This window comes from Brachionichthys hirsutus, chromosome 11, assembly GCF_040956055.1.
Source record: "Brachionichthys hirsutus isolate HB-005 chromosome 11, CSIRO-AGI_Bhir_v1, whole genome shotgun sequence".
Classification (NCBI taxonomy): Eukaryota; Metazoa; Chordata; class Actinopteri; order Lophiiformes; family Brachionichthyidae; genus Brachionichthys; species Brachionichthys hirsutus.
In genome coordinates, this window is record NC_090907.1 from 9,744,171 (window position 1) to 9,764,889 (window position 20,719).

At 40.8% G+C, this 20,719-nt stretch overlaps 3 protein-coding genes across 3 annotated transcripts in view; 1 reads left to right on the top strand and 2 right to left on the bottom strand.

Annotated features, from left to right (window-relative positions):
* Positions 1–5,481: 5,481 nt before the first annotated feature.
* LOC137901848 (centrosomal protein of 126 kDa-like) lies at positions 5,482–12,062 on the bottom strand. Its single transcript, XM_068745892.1, has 11 exons — positions 11,995–12,062; positions 11,642–11,761; positions 11,158–11,303; positions 10,951–11,062; positions 10,606–10,777; positions 8,232–9,894; positions 7,277–7,395; positions 7,022–7,085; positions 5,826–6,035; positions 5,679–5,713; positions 5,482–5,565 (listed from the first exon to the last, which is right to left on the bottom strand). Exons 1-11 carry the CDS (start codon positions 12,060–12,062, stop codon positions 5,482–5,484), a joined length of 2,793 nt encoding a protein of 930 aa, XP_068601993.1.
* A 1,884-nt stretch (positions 12,063–13,946) lies between these two features.
* Positions 13,947–18,454, top strand: LOC137901738 (short transient receptor potential channel 6-like). Its single transcript, XM_068745782.1, has 10 exons — positions 13,947–14,693; positions 14,806–14,991; positions 15,635–15,851; positions 16,066–16,293; positions 16,444–16,708; positions 16,920–17,115; positions 17,338–17,563; positions 17,784–17,839; positions 18,175–18,250; positions 18,321–18,454. The coding sequence occupies exons 1-10, from the start codon at positions 13,947–13,949 to the stop codon at positions 18,452–18,454; spliced, it is 2,331 nt and encodes a 776-aa protein (XP_068601883.1).
* Positions 18,455–20,597: 2,143 nt separating this feature from the next.
* The window catches only part of cdon (cell adhesion associated, oncogene regulated), a 7,016-nt gene continuing 6,894 nt past the window's right edge, over positions 20,598–20,719 (bottom strand). Inside the window, exon 8 of the mRNA XM_068745783.1 lies at positions 20,598–20,717. Within this exon, the coding sequence (XP_068601884.1) occupies positions 20,598–20,717 (120 nt within the window). The remainder of the gene's footprint in view (positions 20,718–20,719) is intronic.

The window sequence follows — 20,719 nt, forward strand, 5'->3', positions numbered from 1 at the left end:
GGCTGTAAGCCTTTTGGCAGGACCTTGTTGAGCCAGTAGGTCGAGTCTAAGCCACAAGACATTATCATTTTTTCTTCAGTCATCAAAGAAACAAACACACCTTCATTTTGACACTTCTTTCTATAAACCTTATCCAGCCCTCAGATCATTTGATGGCTGCGTTACACATTGATGCTGAAACACAAGGCACCCAATCAGTGTTTTACACTAACTATATGGTCTCAAAATTGATTTCAACAGAATATATATATTTTTAAATAAATTCATAGTAAGAGTTGAGAATGTAAGAATTTATTTTTAATGTGTAAAGTAATGTGTTAACTTTCATAGGGATTTTTCTGCTTAATATTATGGGGTCAGCAAGAGCAACAAAAAAAAAGCTTAGAGGACGTGGACAATTACTCCACTAGGTGGAGTAATGTCTGACAGACAGACAGACATGTAAAGTCTTGAGCTCTGTGACTGATACATCGTCATATTCTGAAGACCAAACAAAAGGCTTTGACGACATCTTGACACTAATTCCACACATTATGAACTTGCTACTAAATTTGAATCTACTTTATTGCCAACTAAAAAAACTACTCGCATTTGTCTCGTTGGCTTCACATAATCAATAATTGCATATCAAAGACAAATACGAGTTGTACTAAATAAATCATCTATGTAATGAACAATCTTGCAAATTCAAACAGGAAAGGTAAGTTGTAAAGAAACATAGATTTTTAAGGAAAAATGGTGACGACTCCCTCTGGGAAATCTTGTCTTGATAGCCTGAAAGTGACGTCGGAACTGATTCAACAAGTTCACAACCACACCCATTCACTGATCTTTAGGTAATTGCTCTTATTCTTCCGCCCCACAGGACAACTGCATGCACTTATCTCAGAGGGCTGATGGAATCTTTTGTGCCCTGAGCCAGGAGGTTGTACATTGTGCTCCATGCTGGGTTTCCTCACAACTTCCTCTCCACACCCTCTCCTCTACATTTGCTTTGGGTTTTTTTGGGGGGGGGGACAGAAGATTAGTAATTAAAATAACATGAACACATAATACAGTATGCATAAACATGATAAATGACAATATGGTGTCATTAAGACAATACATAATAAAATAGGTTTACATCCTCAGTCTGCAATAAAGACGATTCAAAATCAGATAGATAACTAACAAAGTTCAAACTGCAAAATGTTTAAGCTTGAAAGCAAATGCAGGAAAATGCATAAGCTGAATACTGTATGAACTGAGACATGTGTGCACGCTGCACACACAACCCAAGTCTAAGGGTGGCGACTACACTATAAGGGTACTTGCATAAACCATTATTGCACTATGGCTGTTCATTTACGCAACAATTACATTTTGGGGGCATGAAAATGTAAAATGTTCAGGGTGTAATCTTTGAAAATATTTTCAATATATTTCAATGTATTCCCTGATCTGTGTGTACAAGGATCTTTTCCAAAACGTTGGTGTCATGAACACAGACGTTTCTGAGAACACAAACAAACAACAGTTAACTTTATTTGCAAAACTGCAATGTAAAAAGAAAAATGCTGCGTAAAGTGTGTTTTGATTACATGTGGGTCAGGTGGAAACGAGTCTTCTGAGTTATCCTTGTGTACAGCCGACATCCAGACCTTCTTCAGACACCTAAATGAAAGATGCCATATGGAGCCTGAGTGATTCATAAGGAGTTTATTTTTCCATTGAAGTTGCCTCGGAGCTAAGATCTTCCTGCGGGTTTTAGTAATTTGACTCATCTCAGTGGCAGATTGAGTTTGTACAACAGTGCCTCTCCGAGTGTGCGATGAAACAGGACCCGCCCCAACTCTGGCAGAGCATGCCCTCTGAGGGACCTGGGGGGGCCATCGGTCCTGTTGCTGCTGCATGGCACCTCGACCTCTTCTGCTCGCTCCTGGGGAAAACTGAGTTGAACCCCAACATCTGCTGTTGCCTGTTTAGTAGAGGGAATACCAGTGGAAGCTGGAAGAGTTATGTCGTGTCCATGTTTGGAAGCACATGAGACCATAGTGAGACTTCGCTGGTGGTCCTCTGGGTCGTTATGTGATTGAAAAAGATGACAAAGATTTCACGTGTTATGATGCTCTGTTTTGTTGTCCTCCTATTTCTTATTTTATTCATCAAACCAGCACAGCTTCTTTTTGAAGTTATTGCTGCACTTTCTCCTTTGTTTTTTTTTTTCTTTGTTCAGTTCAACACTATCTCTAATTGATCAACTCTAAATGTCCTGTGCCACACACACACACACACACACACACATGTTATTTTCAATATATCTGCATTAATGATAGCTGCAGTTGTGCTGAGCAGAATGAGTATATGTTTAGGCATATATTAGGCTCAACAGATTGGAAGCCCCAAGATGTTGTTGGCAGAGTCCTGTTGCATCTCGAGTTCATGCAATTATCTTGACTGAGCTGCGTTAGCCACAGATAGCATCATCGCTGGGATAGAGGTGATCTATTTTAAAATAAAATGTTTTGCAACTTACCTTTACAGAATTAATTTCTTGAAAATGAGAAGTATTTTTCAAAAAAAATAATCTTTACTCTCCTTTGATTTCTGTGTAATATTATATTTCATTGGCTCACCTAAAACTGGGCATTTTAATAAAGGACATGCATGTGGCTTATCTGTACAAAATGCTGTGTCATCCCACCCATCAAACATGTCTTACAAAATATATACGGTTGAATGAAATATGCAAAGGGCCACCACCACCACTCAAGTTAAACCCTGCCTAGACCTTGGTGAAGGATGGGATTCTATTTGTCAATAGAAACTTGATAGACAGAACTGAATCTGCAGCTGTCAGATTGAACTGCCTTTGTTTTTGGATAGTAGCTGCACAGGTGTGGGCATTTAAGGAGGCAGTTACAAACACTCTCGATCAAAGCATTACAAATATTAGTGAACTTTCTTCGGACACTGAATGTACAACTTCAAGTATGTGTTAAAAGCTAAATGTTATGTAGTATAAGATAGTAAATCAAACTTATTTAGAATGACTTAGCTATGATTAAATCAGCAGTTACATTTGATTTCTGTACTAAATTACACCATGTTGGTTGAGTATTACGCTATGAGCTGACACTTTAATTTTTTAATTACAATTTTTCTGTGTTGGCACACGTACATGAAGTCTTTTTACTTTTTTGACCGCCACTGACATCATTATCATTATTACTATTACTCAAATTGTTTTTGTTATTATTATTATTAACTGTGTTTTTATTGTGATACTTATTATAAATACTACAAACTGTAATCGTTCTATATAATAGCCGTCATTATTATTGTGGTTGTTAATTTCTTTCTCTCTCCATTGTATTTAAACACATGCTCATGGGGATTGCTGGCTCACTGTGGAATAATGAGTATGATACTGACCTAACAGGGACATATTTATGAAGACATTTCTGTGCTTCTTGGAATGGCCCTAGATCAGTTTGTGTGGAATATGCACAGAGACATATTATCTTGATACTTACAAGAAAAAATAATAATCTGTATTTCATGCAAATATCCATTCTTTTTCAAGCATACAAAAAGACATTTGTCCTGTACGAGTTGCCACTGATTGAGGCGGGTGCCATCAGAAAAATCCAACCAAGGTTCTGCGCTCCAAACAATGGCTTTTCTGTAACTTCTAAGGCAGCCAAGAGGACACGCGTATTTCTGTTGCCGGAAAGGGCTTGTGTCACACTGCCCTCTAGCAGTCTATCTGTGTAGAAGAAGATATTCAAACAGAAAACCAATTCACCTGATATATTCATGAATTTGTCAAATACATGCTTGTGTTTGTACATACAGAAGTCAACTAATCAATGCACACGTTCTATGAGCAAATAGTCACACATAGGCCAAACATGGTAGCATTAATATTTTATTTTACAATATTGATATCTGCTTTTACTCTTTAGCATGCAAATACCTACAGAATAAAGAGTACCAATACTCTATACTGGACTTTTGTCTCATTCTTAAGCCCCCCCCCCCCCCCCCCTCCCCCCCCAAAAAATACTTAAAGAAAGGCATCATCAAAAGTGATGCTAAGTACTGCAGTTTAGAACAAGCCATAGCCCAGAATACCAATGATCACTCATCACTCAGCTGACATACAGAATCAATGAGTGTGTGTGTGTGTGTGTTATATATATATTTATAACTATTTAGATATTTTGTAATCTTTAAATAATAACCAACAGTCAAAATGTTTGTGGCAATGCTACCAAAACATTGTTCTCTGGACATTGAAATTAAATAACCAACATTCCTATGGACAGTGATTCTATTGGTTCTTTTGTTGACGGTTTGATGGATCTTACAGGAAGTCATGCTTAGCCCCTGAGGCGGCGTATTGTACGTACGGACTAAAGAACACAAAGTTCTTGACAGAGGGAACTGGGAGGATTTTGAAAGTGTGGGAGGCTCGGTCAAGGGGGTGCAGCAATGCATGTCGTGCATTTATTTTTAGCTGACCAGAATACAGTAAAACTGTGTTTTGCAGGACTTACAAAAAAAAAAGGTCAGACAGCTGCAGGCCATCCAGAATGTGACTGCCATCCTCCTCATTAACATCAATAAAGTGGAGCACATGATGTGGAATGTCAGATCACTGGATTTGCTTCCGTTGTGTCAAATTACAGATTTTGAAATCCTACTATGTGATTGATAAAGCGCTAAATGAACTTCGGCCAAAACGGTCAGTCCGAGATGCAGACCTCTGATCCTCTGGGACATTCTGACTTTGTGTTCCGAGACTTAGAATCAAGCAAACTAACATAACATACAAGTCTGCATGTACTCTGTAGCATTCTGCCAAGTGAGTCGCTGGGGTTGCAACGGTTTGAGATTTTCACATTGTTATATTGATCTCGGAAAATGTGGCAGTATTTAACAATGACAGGAATAATACCAGCAATAATAATAGCAGTATGAGTATTAGTGTTTACAATAGCCCATCATGGAAAACAGAACATAGGATTTTTTTGGTTTTGGTTAATGTAGCAACGTGAGCAAACTATTTCCCTTTTGAAACTATACTGTATAGGGAAAATTTACATTTCCTGTTTGAAGTGAAAGAAAAAGGAAAACTTTCATAGATTTAAAAAATCCAAGAACCTTCCTGTCAAAGGAAATAGTGCAAAACGGTTTTTCTGAGATCAGATTGTCTCAGGAGCATACTATCTAATAAATCTTCAATGATTTATTAGATATAAAATTTAAGTTTGGTCCAAATCATGGGATTCAAACAAAAGGAAAGTCTAAAACAATCCCATTCTACAGTGTTAATTACACCATTTTCAGTCCTGAATCGTTATTTTTTATTCTGGGGGGGTACATTTATGAGTTCTCTGCTCTGTATTATTCAGGAAAAAAAACAAACAATGGCATTTTAAGCAGGCAGTTGGAGGCGATAGAGTGAACAATAAAACCTATGTGAGTAGCTTTAAATTACATTTTCTTCTTGTATCCAGCACGGTTGTTAGATGGGGATGCAGAGTGCTTGTGATGGTTTGGGATTTTCATATCCCTTGCCTGAAAGCAGGGATAGTATGTAAGTAAAAAAAAAACCTGTATAGCAGTCATCTTATATGTAATGACGGGAGCAATGAATATGCATTCTTACGTACAGAGGGTCCATCATGTACCAGGCCATTATGAACTCCCATATAGTCTTGCACATCTGCAACAGTAACAGGTAATACTGGTTAGTCTTCACTGAAAATATCTGGAGATGTAGACAACAATCTCATAATCAGTTCTGGTCATTAAAATAAAAAAAGCAAATTGCTTACAGTGAAGTTTGTGGTCGAGTCTATCCAAAGAAAGAAGGATTTTTTCTTCTTCGATGGAAATGGTGCTGAGACCCCGCCGATTGCAATTTTGCTGCACCTTTCCAGGCCTATGTGTTTGCTGCATTTCCATGGCAACGGTAATGTCCTTTTCTTCCGAGAAGCCCTCAGCATGTTCTCTCGCCAGGTGTAACTGGGTTGCACTCTTTAAACCTACAAACCACATCGGAAGCATGCATTATCTCCTGTTTACACTTTTCATTCGTTGCTCTCTATGTGCCATTTAAAGTGTACAAACATTATCCAAGATTATGGGAGATAGGCTCTTGATATGGGCAAGAATGATGTCCAAATCCAGGTTCTTGGTCCTGAGGAAGGGGAGAGTGGAAGAAGAACCTCTTCCACTTGGAAGGAATTCTTATTCCATCAGTGTCAGAGAAGTCCATTAAAAGTCTGGGTAAGATATTGATGCCTCAAAGACAAGGAAGTGGGACAGACAACACAGCAGCCATTTAGATGGAAGCAACGAGTTGATTTTTGGTAGCCACACAAGACCTTGATATGGCAAAGCTCATGGGAGACAAAGACAGCAGCTGGTGCAGGAAGAGACCCGTGCAGAAGACGAATACCTCAGGAGAACAGCGGTCATGTGGCAACATGGCGCGCAGACGATGGATGATGGGACCACTCTGGTTTCTAATAAAGTCAGAGATGATCAGGTGGTAAAGGCAGTAGGTGACGCCATCTGCAACGGCAATCCAGCGGAGCAAATAGCAGCTCCCACCCAGCAAGGCACAACATCGCTTTCATCAGGGCAGGAGAGAAACCTCCGAGAGAGCACACAAGGTCCCAACCAGGTTGCTCGCCTCTGCTCGTGATTGGCAACTGAAGGTGGACCTGTGGAAGCAGCTAAAGTATCCAGAGGACATAGGAAGGACGTCACTCAAATACCTGGCCCATTTTGAGACTTTCAAAGTGGGCTGCAGGGGTTTCATGGGCAAACTCTGTGCTGAGCTCGCAGACACCTTAGAATCAGAGGATGAAGGAGAGAGCAGCCTCCAGAATCATCAGTGAGGCTCACATCAGTGAGCCTCAAGGTGCTTGTGGATCCAGAGGGTGGATCCAAAATGTTTTTTATGGAAGTGAAAGTTCTGGTTCAAGGCTTATAGAAACATAAGCACAGACAGTAATCTTAGTACCTTCATCTGGAAATGCCTTCCTGTAAAATCTGGAAAGTACTGGCTCTGACATCAGTCTTGTTGGCTACACATAAAAAAATAAACAAGTTAAAGACAATTAAATAATTATTTAATAGTGCATTGCACACATTCAAAGTGACAAACAATAGAATGAATAGTGATTTGTTTTTTCAACATTTTCAAATGTACACCCATTCACTGATCTTTAGATACGTACTCCTAGTCTTCCTCCCTACAGGGCATTCATGCACGTACCTGTGAGGGCTGAGGAAAGTTCTTGTGTCCTGAGCCAGGAGTTTGTGTGCTCGGTTTCACTTTGGGTTTCCTCACAATTTGCTCACTCTCCACGGCCTCTCTCCTGAGCTTGTTTTTTTCTGAGTCAACATTAAAATAACATAAGAACACAAATACGTTCATAGAAGTAAGCGACATTGTGGATTTGTAAAGACTATAAACAATTTGCAAAACAAACACATTAAAAGATAGAGACCAAGGTTGAAAAAAATTAATCATCAAAATTGACAAAGCATCCTGTATTGGTTTATGACCAAGCATAAAATATGCAAGGAAGGTGCTGCATTTGTCTATACCTTGCCATGCTACAGGAATAATGTACATAACATTTATTTGTTGTGTTTATTCCATTCAACCTATATCGATTAAGCTGTTACAGTTTAAATTTTAGTTTTTTTAAATAAGTGTTTTTTTAAGTCAATGGGTCTTCTTTCCACAATATTACTCATATTTCTCAATAACTTGTCAATATCAGCAAAGGATAAAGTCGATGTTCTATATTATGTTAATCAATTTCCTAAAATTTCCTAATATTCAAGAGTGATGCAAAACGAACAATTGCCTTCAAATGGAAAATGGCCTCTTGGGAATTTCATCTAATTCAACTTGCCTGTATTGTGTGTGTGTACAATTGTTGCACTTGTGCCTGCAAGTGGTGCACAAAAGTGGCAGACACAAATACTCAACTCCATCTACCATCAATGTGATAGAGGACGGCTACAGATAAAAGGGCAGGTTCATGGGCTCATGAGGACTGTCATTTACACTAAGGATAAATCATAAAAGGGATCGATACACAGTCCTGTATCCAGTACTTAAAGGAATCCTTTTGAATTTGAGAGCAGAAGCTGTGCAGCTACATGGACTGACACGTCTCTGCACACAAACAATTTAGGTTTTGAGAGGGGCTGTCAGCCAAAAATACTGCATACATTACCCTCCTTGGTGGATAAAACGCTACGGACATCTTGCCAGAGCTGTGAGATTTCCTCATCTGTGGGAGTGCAATCTAAACGGAGTCCAGTTTTAAAGTCAACCACTCTGCTTCTCCTTGTGCAGCTCTGAGTTTCCTGATGGGCTGAAGTGCATTTGCTCTTTTGTGTGTTGCCCCCTGGAACAGTTTTGATGTCAATCAGTGTGTCCTGTGAAAACAAATCCTCTGAATGGTGTTTGTGCGCCGCCTGCTCTAAAGCCGGAGCCGGTTCAGAGTTGGCGCTGAAATGATATGGAAACTTAATGACGTTGGTTGTCTGTCCCTTCAGCAGTTTCTTGTTTGGAGGTGGGCGTGGAGCTATTATCTTTCCATGGGTCTTTGCAATCGCATTCATCTCAGCAGCGGACACGGGTCGTAAGACGGTGCCTCTCCTGGTACGCGATGATGAAACCGGAACCGCCCCAACTCTGGCAGAGCATGCCCTCTGAGGGACGTGGGGGCCATTGGCCCTGTTGCTGCTGCATGGCACCTCGACCTCTTCTGCTGGCTGCTGGGGAAAACTGACTCGACCCCCGACATCTGCTGTGGCCTGCCTTGTAAAGCGAATACCAGTGGAAGCTGGAAGAGTCATGTCGTGTCCAGGTTTGGAAGCACACGAGACCACAGTGTGACTTTCCCGTTGGTCCTCTGGGTCGTTGCTGGACTGATGAAGACGAAAAGATGTGCTATTCATCCGTCGTTTCCTGTCCTGTGTTCTGTCTTCATCTTCATCTTCCTCGTGTTCTTCATCAAACCAGTGCAGCTTCTTTTTAAGAACGCTGCTGCTCTCTGACCCTTTGGTCTTTGCTTTGGCTATTTCAACGCTATCCCTGATCGCTAGAGCTACTTGTTCTGGAAAGGTCAAAGGTCCCGACCCACACACGCACATGTGAGACCCTGACATATTTTGGGATTGCTGTTTAAGGATTCCTTTCGCAAATCTGACTTGAAGTATGGAATGAGATGCCCCCGCTGAAACGGGCAGCTGTTGTACATCTTTCTCAGGACACTTAGGGGTACCTGCTTGAATGTTGTACAAGCACGTGTGCTGCGGTGATTCTGTGTGATCGGACTTCTCAGTTTGGAGCTCTGTCGAGACTGCATAGCGAGGATGTTCCTGTGATGCTATATTAACGGACTTTCCTGCTAGATTTGTTGAACCCTCATAGCAGGCACGTTGCTGTGACACTGTGTTAATGGGGTTCTCAATTTTGGGCTTATTGAGATTGTTTATGAAAACACTAAGATCTGTCTGTCCCGGCATTTGCTCAACAGATGGAAAACCCCAAGAGGCCTTAGAGGTCTGCAGCTGATTATTGGACCATTGCGAGTCCTCTTGCATTTGCTGCTTAGCTTCGTGTAGTTTCCTTGATGGGGGTAAGTTATCAGCATGTAGCGTCATTTCTGAGAAAGAAGTTAGATCTGTTGTCGGACACAAATAATTTTGCTTGATCCGCTCCAGGGCTGGAAAAGGCTCCTCTCGGCCGAGCAGGAATGATGGATGGAATGACTGTAGATTTTGTGTGCTGCAGGCAGGCTGCTCGTACTCCAAACTGTCTTTACTCGAAATACTGTCTGAATCACTGGGAGCAAACAGGTTGTTGTCCTAAAATAAGGGAGCAAATGAAAAGTTATTAGAAAACAATCATAGGATTTAATATGTGTAGAATACAGATCCAAACCAAACCAAAATCACAGAGAAGAGTGATTGTGTTTTTTTTTATTGGCCTGACGTTTATGTAAAATAAACGGAACAATTTATTTGGATAGATTGTTCGCTCTAAGATATGAATTTCAAAAAAGTCCGACTTTTCTTCAATGTCTTTTAATAAGGTGGAAATACCAAGTCTGGTATGTGAAAATATTTAACATTAAAAATGATCCTTGTTTAATGTTAAATATTAAAATTTTAGTAATTACTACAGTCTGGTTTTAGAGCATGTCATTCATTTATTCATTCATTCATATCTTTTTCGATCTGCTGAATTCAAACAAGTTTGTTGCTTCACGGCTCACGGGAGTTGCTGGAGCCTATCCCAGCTTGCTATGGCCGAGAGGCGGGGTACACCCCGGAGGCATCGCCAGGGCACCACGGGGCCACCACTCACACACTATGGACAATTAGGGGTAGCCAATTGACCTAAATTGCATGTTTTTGGAGGTGGGAGGAAACCGGAGAACCCGGAGGAATCCCACGAGGACAATCGTCACTCAGATGACTAACAGAAACAACCTCAATGAATAATCAAGAAAATCTTTTTTGAGAATGTCCCATAAACAAATCTTTTATCAATATTCTAGTACATAATCTACATGCCTGTGGACTGTGATCCTGTTGCTTCTCCGGCGACTTCTTAGTTTGTTGACAAATATTGAAGGGAGTCATGCTTTGCTCCAAAATCGGTTTAGTGGAAATCTCCACAGCAGAAAGTGTTTGGCGATGAGAGGATTTAAACGGTGTGGGAGGCTTGGCAGAAGAAGTGCATCTTCTATAAAGGAAATAAATCAATAAATGCAATTTGTGAAAAGTAAAATAAAATCCACATTTCTGAACACAAATATCAGCAAACTTTAATTTAAATTCTCAGGGTTTAATCCATCAGCAGTGACTGGACTGTTTTAGTAAATAATAATTATGTAAATGTTTATTGTTTTTGTTTACCTGGTGGTGTTAGAGTTGCTGGGCAGGAAATAGGATTGCTGTTTGGCTGAACTCAATTTACCTTGAATTTGATTGAGTGCATCTTCAACATTTGGGACATTTCTTCTAAAATCTAGAACACACCATAAAAACAGAAGACAGAAAGTGAAATGTGTCCAGACTGCTGTACATGATTTCTGTGAGGCATGTGTAAAACAGCTCACTGACCATGTCGATATCTCTGAGAAGGAGGAAGATGGGCTCTTTGGAAGCGCTCGGTCGCATCCTGTATTCGATGTCTGCGTTGCAGCAGGATGTTCTCCCTCATTTGGTTCTGCTGCATATTCCACTCAGACTGTCTTTCCTCCAGAGCCCTGGCTTAGAAGAACCGTGTTCAGTGATAATCTTTTGTTCTTGTTAGTATATATAAATATATATAGCCAGTTTGATGACGCATCAAAACAGTAGCAAGTATTTTTTTTTCTAACCTGAATTTTTTTTACAATTCCTGTATTGTGACAATCTCATATACTAGCTTTATGAAAGCGGTAAAAAAAAGTCAAGTATTTAACAACGGACCGACAGCTGGCACCACTTTTAAACTTTTTGTCTACAATCCACAATATCATCTTTTCTGCCAGTGCTCGTAACAAAATGTAAAAGGATGCTGGTTATTAAATATAAGCATCATTGCATGATTATTAAAAGCGACCTCCTGCGTCGGTTGGTTTCCATCGTCATTCTACGACCTCGGGCTCTGGATAACTTCTGCTCTTCAAACAAACGCCTTCTCTCGTCCTCAAGGCCTCCCTCGTCTCCCGACCTCGACCTTCTGGAAGTGAGCAGCTGAGTCAAGCGGTTTGCATGCATGGTGTGGATACATGTCAGCCCTAACGCAGCCTCCGACTTACACCAATAGATGACTGTAAATAAAAATAAAAAAATCTATTTGGTTATACAGCCTGATTATATAGCGGTTACAATGTTAACAGCTTGCTTTCCCACATGAATAATTTGAACAAAGATCCGATAACAAGACAAGGTAAATACACGCTTAGAGGATACGAGTGTTTGATGAAGTTGTCCTGAGGGACTTTCATCTTCGCAGGCTGATCTTGACGCGGCGCAGACATGCAGCTTCAGCCCTTTCCTCTCTTGACCCGCGAAACGTCAGTCGTGGCTCGTTCAAGCTCCCAGATCTGCTGTGGGGTCAGGAGGGGGAGGGGGGGGGGTTCAGCGTCACATTAACTTCAATGATAGTATAAGTTCCCATAGCAACCGAAGACGCGCGGCTCCTTGACAACTGGGGACAGTGGTGACAGTGCCAGCTGTGACCAGCAGGGGGCGCACGGCTCAATGCTTCAAATACATCGGGGCGGAGAGAGAGAGAGAGAGAGAGAGAGAGAGAGAGAGAGGGAGTCACCAGAATGACTAATAGATGAGACAACCTCAATCATCTTAAATAGTTTTCTGAAAGCTCCATTCCTGCATTTAGTTCCAGCCGTAACTTTAGATTTTATTTGTTTTTTCCTCTGCGCTTTGCGTGTTTTTTTTCCCACGGGGATCTTTTCTCATTAAATGAAGATGCATCCTCCTATAATCACATTTAAGATTAGAAGAGGATTTAAAATAAAATCTGCTTTTAAGAGATAGATCATTTATCAGGCCCTTTCCAACAGGAGCCACTCCATCGTATAATTGATTTTCAGTGTCACTATATATAAAGTGTTAGTGACGATGTACCTTTACTGATATCTAGTTATTAAGAAAGTCACTCGCTGGCCCCGCAGCCTCAGCCCACGGTTCAACCACTCAGGTCTGAACACCGGAACACCGGGAGACCTCCCGTAGGCGCTGAAAGGCGGGACGTCCAGGTGATCAACTGAGCGAGTTGCAGATGATCGGCATTTGTAGAGACATCAGGACATTGATCGTCTGCTCGGAGGGGTGAGTCGACAGATCCTTTGTATTGTAAAACAATTTACTGAAGATATTCTCAGTATCAGACTGATCTCGTGAGCTCCTGCTTTGACATCCTTTGTCGTGTCTTTCTTTCAAGGTACACGTTGGTGTGAAAAAATTGTTTCAGTTATTTAAAATGCTAAATAAACATAATTCGGTGCATCATTAAGGTGATTATGTTGAAGCCATTTGTGTCTGTCTAATCAATGTAAGATCAATCCTCAACTAGCAGCTACTAATGCACATAAAGTAAAGGAAAACAAACATACAATATAACAAAGTAAAAAACAAAAACAAAACCTACAGCAAGGTTTTTTTTAAATGTCAAATTGATGAAAAAAACAAAACATGGCACCATATTCATGTTATCTCAGTGGATATAGACTAAATTTATGATGAATTAATAATTCAGTTTATAATGTGGTCACCAGGTTGCTCACTTAGGTAAAATCTTATTAACACTAATTATGATTGAAAAGCCTGTTACTATCATCAATCATCATCTGTGCCCAAGCAATTAGTTCCTGAGATAACCACATTGTTATAATGCAATTACTGACCAGACGGTCCACTTGCTCATTTGACAATGGCACAAATGACTATTAAAACATATTCGCTGTCATTAGTACTGTGGTCTAATGTATAATGAAAGGCACAATGCCCCGCTTTAATCAATAAATTACAGTTTACCGCTGCACTAACGATCAGCCGGAGATGTGGACGGGTCGTTCCAGGTAATGAAACGAGGGTGAGCAGACGGTGAGTTTGTGGGTGGCGACACACATGCGGCGAGCAAATTAGATGAGACAAGCTGTTTATTGCGCCCCGTCTTCCAGTCCACGCTTAGGTCACTGTTAGGTCTTTGGTTTTTGGACATACAGGAGGAACGGATGCTCGTTTACCTTCGTCCATTAATGTACTGTCTGTGTTTTGATATACTCACATTAAATCTAATGAATATTACATTTACACAAAGGCTCAGCCGCATGATAATCTCAGCTATCATCTAAAATGTTTATATCTTTTTCGGTATAGATCAAAAAAAAGGGACAGCCATGACACTGCAGCAGGTCCTGGCCAGACCACGGACAAGAACTTTCCGGGGCGCCGGCTACCTGTCTCGTGCTCAGTCTTCCTCCTGCCTTTCTAAGACAGAGGAGCTTTTCTTAGATGCTGCAGAATATGGCAACATTCCTGAGGTGAGGCGCACGCTGGAGGAATTCCCAGAGCTTAACATCAACTGTGCAAACTACATGGGCCAGAATGCACTGCAGCTAGCAGTTGCTAATGAGCATTTGGAGGTAACTCGGCTCCTCCTCAGCAAGAAAGACCTTGCTAGAATAGGAGACGCTTTGCTTTTAGCAATAAGTAAAGGCTACACCCGCATAGTGGAAGACGTATTGAGCCATCAGGCCTTTGCAGACGGTCAGAGGCTGACAAATAGTCCCAGCCAGGCGGGGACACATGATGACTTCTTTGCCTATGATGAAGACGGCACACGCTTCTCTCATGACATCACTCCCATCATCCTGGCTTCTCAGTGCCATGAGTACGAAATTGTACAGACACTCTTAATGAAGGGGGCCCGTATAGAGCGGCCCCATGACTACTTCTGTCAATGCAGGATCTGCAATGGACAGCAGAGACAGGACTCGTTTAGTCATTCGCAATCGCGAATCAATGCATATAAAGGACTGGCCAGTCCAGCGTATCTGTCCCTCTCCAATGAAGAGCCCGTGATGGCGGCTCTGGAGCTGGGGAATGAGCTTGCAGTTCTGGCAAACATTGAGAAGGAGTTCAAGGTACAGTATTTAACTTGGAGAGATTTTTGTTCGAGCAGATTCGAGGATCTGACAGTTTTCTTGACACTGATTGACAAAAGTGGACAGCGGATGTTGCCTTCGTCTATTTCAGAATGATTACAAGAAGCTGTCCATGCAGTGCAAAGACTTTGTGGTGGGACTCCTGGACTTGTGTCGAAACACGGAGGAAGTGAAGGCCGTATTAAATGGGGACACTGAATCATGTCAAAGCTCTGAAACGCTCCGCAAGCAAAGCCTGATCAGGTTAAAACTCGCAATCAACTATGAAGTTAAAAAGGTAAGCGCGTCCATCGACAAGATTAGAATTGATGCACTTCCACTCTTTTTTTATCTCCATCATTCTCTCTCGCTCTCTCTCTCTCACACACACACACACACACTGCCAATGGAGCAGTTTGTGGCACATCCAAACTGCCAGCAGCAACTCCTCTCCATCTGGTACGAGAACGTGTCTGGACTACGTCAGCAAACCACAGCAGTGAAAGTCCTTCTGGTCCTTGGCGTAACAGCGGGGTTGCCTGTCCTCTCCTTGGCGTGCTGGATCGCACCATCAAGTAAGGTTGGTTTCTGAACTTTCTCTAAATGTATTAAAAGACTTTTAACAAAGCGAAATGGTGAGCCCAATGCTGAACTTATATCTTAAACAGCTCTGCTATGTTGATCCGCGGCTGCAGGGTTTTAGAATCAGGCCGGTGTTGCAGAGACGGCTGTGATGCCGGGCTGTGCAGCTTTACAGGAAGTCGTTAACCAGCACTCGTGTTTTGCATGCATGCCGCTGCCCATTGCTCTACAGATGACAGTTTGGTGTTTCGTCTTATATTTGGATGTCATTCTATACATAATGATCCTAAACTGTCAGACACTGTACCGTGAAGTAATCCCATGTGTTAATCAGTTTTCCATCCCATGATTTATGACAGCTGGGGAAACTCATGCGTGGGCCCTTCCTGACGTTTGTGGCCCATGCGGCTTCGTTTATGATGTTTCTTTGCCTACTGGTCCTGAACGCAGCGGACCGCTTTGCTGGAACATCACTGCTGCCCAACATGACCATCCACGACCACCCCTCAAAACTGTTTCGGATGAAGACCACCTCCTTCACCTGGATGGAGATTCTCATCATGTCATGGGTCATAGGTCATGAGTCAACCCCCACACCATATCATAATGTCAATCAAAAATCAAAAATACTTACATGTAGTAAAAATTAGTTTATTATTGTGATTTATTTACAGCAGCAGTAAACCCAATGTAATTTAACTTTAAATTCAACAACACTTATTTAATGTTTGCACATGTTAAAATTATATTAGCCGTTATGTTAACAATGCTTTTTGTTTCTCTCCAACAGGTAAGATTTGGAACGAATGCAAGGATATTTGGTCCCAGGACCTGCGGGAGTACGTCTCAGAACCCTGGAACCTTCTTGACTTTAGTATTTTGGCTATATTCATGACGTCTTTCATCGCTAGATTAATGGCTTTCTGGCATGCATATTCTGCCCAGTGCTATATTGACAGGCACCACGCTGACCTGTCCAACGGGACCTTGCCCTCTGACATACAGTATTTTCAGTTGGGTAAGTGTAGCCCAAATAATACCAAAATATCCTCATAGTATTTATTTCATTTTTTTTATAGCCATTCAAATTCATAATCTAATCAAACACACGTAGTTCGAGTTAAATAGTCAGGTTGATATTTGAATGCATTGTTTTTATTTTTTTCAGCTCGAATCAACTGGATGCCTTCGGACCCACAACTTATTTCTGAAGGCCTCTATGCAATTGCAGTTGTGCTGAGTTTCTCTCGCATTGCATACATTCTCCCTGCCAATGAGAGCTTTGGGCCTTTGCAGATTTCATTGGGGAGAACAGTAAAGGACATCTTTAAGTTCATGGTGATTTTCATCACAGTTTTTGTGGCTTTCATGGTGGGAATGTTCAATCTCTACTCGTACTACCTCGGCGCAAAACACAACGACGCTTTTACAACGTAAGTGCTGGATCTACTCCTCCAGGGAAACCGTTTGTTTGCAAAAAAGATTTGATCAGAGTGAAGCTTTTTCCAGTTATACTGCACCTTCAGATACAATTTCTGTTGAACATATACATATATGTATATATATGTATATAACATATACAGCGTAATCCTAATGCTTCTATTGCACAATGCTATTCTAATTGCTGTCTTTCCATTCATCTAGGCTTGAAGAGAGTTTTAAAACATTATTTTGGGCAATATTCGGCTTGTCAGAAGTGAAATCAGTGGTCCTTAACATTGACCATAAATTCATTGAAAACATCGGCTATGTTCTGTATGGCGTGTACAACATCATCATGGTGATTGTCTTGCTGAATATGCTTATCGCCATGTTCAACAGCTCCTTTCAAGAAATTGAGGTACGCAGTGATGATCCACATTTCAAAGTTGCTTTCATACGAACAGACTGTGACTATTTTGTAGTTATTATTTTGGCAAAAATAGACAATTTGCTGCTGATTAAATGTGTACATTTCATTTCATTTAGACAATGATACCAAGCTACTGTGTTTTTGTTTTTTTTAGAAACATAAGTTACTTGTTTTTCCTCTGAATATTATTTTATTGCACATTAAATGCAGGACGATGCTGATGTTGAGTGGAAGTTTGCCAGAGCCAAGCTTTGGTTCTCATACTTTGAGCATGGTGGGACACTGCCCGTGCCCTTCAACCTCCTACCCAGCCTCACATCTATCATTTCCCTTATGCTGGGGATAAAGGCATTTCTCTGGAATGTACCAGACAGCAAAAACAAGCAAAATTCAAATGGAAAAGAGGAGATTAAAAAGGTGAGGTATCAGCTGCAGACACACACACACACATATATATACATATATATGTATCAAGAAATGACATTTCCATATTGAATGAATGTCATGTATTGGTGCTTTTTTGATACTGATCTACTGCGCCCCCTTGTGTCATAACTTGCAATAGCAGGTGAAAGCTTTTCCCTAAGTAGAACATTTTAATATATATATATATATATATATTAATATGTCTTCCAATATTTGTTTCTATTCTTAGTTGAGGCGACAGGAAGATCTGACTGTGGAAACATCTCTGTGTCCAACCCATCACCAAGTAAAGCAGCTTTCAGTGTTGATTAACTATTTACACCTGAAAAATTGTGCTAACAGTGCATCTATTACGAGTTTGGTTTTATACACATAGACATGAATATAAATAATGCAACATTCAGAACTTATTTTTTTCAAAATCATATATAAAGTGCAAATAAGGTTAGTTAAAAAAAACTTACTCTATATAAACCTAAAATAGGTATGTGTCAAATCCTGCTGTGATGCCTTTAGCAAAAATACTCAAATTGGCAGCTGCCCTACTTACTGCTTAACTGACTGTCTTTCCATAAATCATGGCACCAGTTTAAGACTTTCTTCTTGCATTCCTTGATGCAGAAGATAATGAATCGCCTCACCAAAAGATACATCTTGAAAGCTCAGAGAGACAAAGACAACGGTGAAGTGAATGAAGGTGAGTATAGCCGGTTCTCAGCACACTGAATTGTGAAACCTCGTGAAACTGTTTCATTATTGCCCCGCAGGCGAACTAAAAGAGATCAAAAGGGACGTCTCCAGTCTCCGCGATGAGCTGCTGGAAAGGGGAAACCAGGATCTGGAAACACTGACAAAACTCATTAGGCAACTGGGACACGTTATGCATGCTCAGCAGAAATAAAAATAGAAAAATGATGAAGAAGAATGTTTTTAAGAATGTAAATGCTAGAGCTGTGTTTACTGGACACAGTGTACTTTTTTTTCTTTAATGGGCATTTAGAAGGGCCTCAAACAGGCTTTAACTTTGAGCTAAAGTTGAATAGATAAAAATGAGCATTCTGCATTTTAAATACAAAAAGTTATAACATTGCTGGTTCCAACATAATGTAATTGTATGTATGTATCTCTATTGTCATTAACCTTTCCTGCTACACAGACTCTGTATGATCATTATAGTGATGTGCACCACTAACATGATGAAGCTTATTAACCAGGTGTTACGGTTTCATTTACGGACAGTTTTTTTTTGGAATAGAACAGCAATTTGGATTAAATACATTTGTATTTTTAAATGGCAGATTAAAAAGTCAGATGTAGCATGAAAATAACAGAACGTTTATGATTATAATTACTCTGAATCTCAAGCTATGCATGGGATAGTTTTTTGCAGAAATCTACACGACTTCAGTTTCATTTTTCTCACAAGACATTAAGATCAATTCTTAAATGTAATGAATCATTAAAATGTCTACCACTAAAAACCATGCTTAATGAACAACATTAAACACTTATTTCCATCTCATGAACCTCAGAGGGTTTATGGGCTGCTTCAACCATTGCAGCAGATGCTCTCTTACTGTTATGGTTGCTATGAAGCAAGACAAATGCGTGGGAACAGTCTGACATGTCACAGCGACAAACCGCCCACCTCCACCAATAGTCTCAGAGCAGAGCGACAGAACTGTTCATACCATGGAAACCTAAAGGACAGACCCGGTAGATGTTGCTACAACAACAACAACACTGTTAAAATAATCACAAACAATGTTGCGTAACATGAACATCATGAGGTCTAGTGACATGAATGTAAAACCACGACACAAATATTTAAAATATTGGTGATCACAGTAAACCATGAGTTTCATGTTTACATACTAACCCTTGTATCAAAGAATATATTATTACAGAATTCATCATATCATGAGAATGAACTGCAAATTGGTTATCTAAGAGTTATGTAGGCCACTTTGCGGAACTCCCTCTGATATCAAACAGATGACGCAGGCGAGAGGGCCAAGGCTTTTGAGGGCATCATAGCTGCACGCATCAGCAGCATTCACACAAGTTTGGGTGATTAATGTGACCAGTGAACCCTCTCTGTAATCTGATTTTGATTACAGAAATAGAAATTAGATTGACGGGAATGAGGTGAGCGTTCTTTCATCGCACAGTTTCCTTACGAGTATAAAGAAACGCAGTACAGAAGATGCACAGGTAAATATCCTACAGTTACACAGCAAATACTAAAAATGTAGAACTTTAAGAAAGTTATCGGCCTTAATTATACAAATATGGAAACAATTTAAAATATGTAAAATGACGTGTTACATTTCTGAAGAAAAAAAAGCCAAATAAAATGACATTACAGGGCTGACATGACAGACAGACAGACAGACAGACAGACAGCAGGGTGGACATTAATGACCCTTGAAATCGAAGTGAGTCGCTGTTCATTCTCATTGGCTGCCGGTGTTACTGAAGTTCTGACGTAACATCCGTGTCGCAGCCTGCGTCTGTCTCCTTTGCGTCATTGACTCTTTCCAGCCGTATTAGAATTGGATGTTAATTCTCAATGGGGAAAGCTTTTGGAAATGTGCGGACAGGGAAAATAAAAATAACTTTTAGACATGACAACCTTGTCGAGAACTACGAAATATTCTTGTAAACAAATTTATATAAATGCGTCCCCATCAAAGGCTAAACATTTAAACACGATCTGTTTTTGAGCAGCTTTATTATTGAATGGAACAAACGTTTCTCCGAAAGAAAGGCGAAATCACAGCCTTCCACGCCGAGGAGGAGGATTACGGCGAAGCCTTTGAACCACAAATCACTGCGCCGTCGTCCGCGCCAGAGCGCAGAGCGCAGAGCGCACTGACTCCACTCTCCGGCGCACGGTGCGCGCGCGTCGCGTTTCAGGAGATGGAAAGTAAAACGAACGACAGGATGAGCACCATCAATACTTCGATCGGCGAATCCGCCAAAGCGAGATTGAACGGAACAGCTGGAGCTGGATTTTCTAATACGAAACCATGTCACGAGTCTCAAACTCTCATGGGCGCATCTTCTTCCGTGCGCAATTTTGGAAACGGCGGCACGGCGACGCACGGCCTCAGTTCGAGCGAAGAATGCAACATGCTCGACGGGTCGCTGGTCGCCAAACACT

Bases quoted from the DNA above. Each gene is read 5' to 3' on its own strand.
- LOC137901738 (XM_068745782.1), top strand. From the start codon at position 13,947: ATGACACTGCAGCAGGTCCTGGCCAGACCACGGACAAGAACTTTCCGG. The intron at 15,852-16,065 runs GTCATGAGTCAA...TCTCTCCAACAG, and splicing joins CATCATGTCATGGGTCATAG to GTAAGATTTGGAACGAATGC. The intron at 16,294-16,443 runs GTAAGTGTAGCC...TATTTTTTTCAG, and splicing joins CATACAGTATTTTCAGTTGG to CTCGAATCAACTGGATGCCT.
- LOC137901848 (XM_068745892.1), bottom strand. From the start codon at position 12,062: ATGTCTGCGCCGCGTCAAGATCAGCCTGCGAAGATGAAAGTCCCTCAG. The intron at 9,895-10,605 runs GCATGTAGATTA...CCCTTATTTTAG, and splicing joins AACAGGATCACAGTCCACAG to GACAACAACCTGTTTGCTCC. The intron at 5,714-5,825 runs GTAAGCAATTTG...TTACTGTTGCAG, and splicing joins ACTCGACCACAAACTTCACT to ATGTGCAAGACTATATGGGA.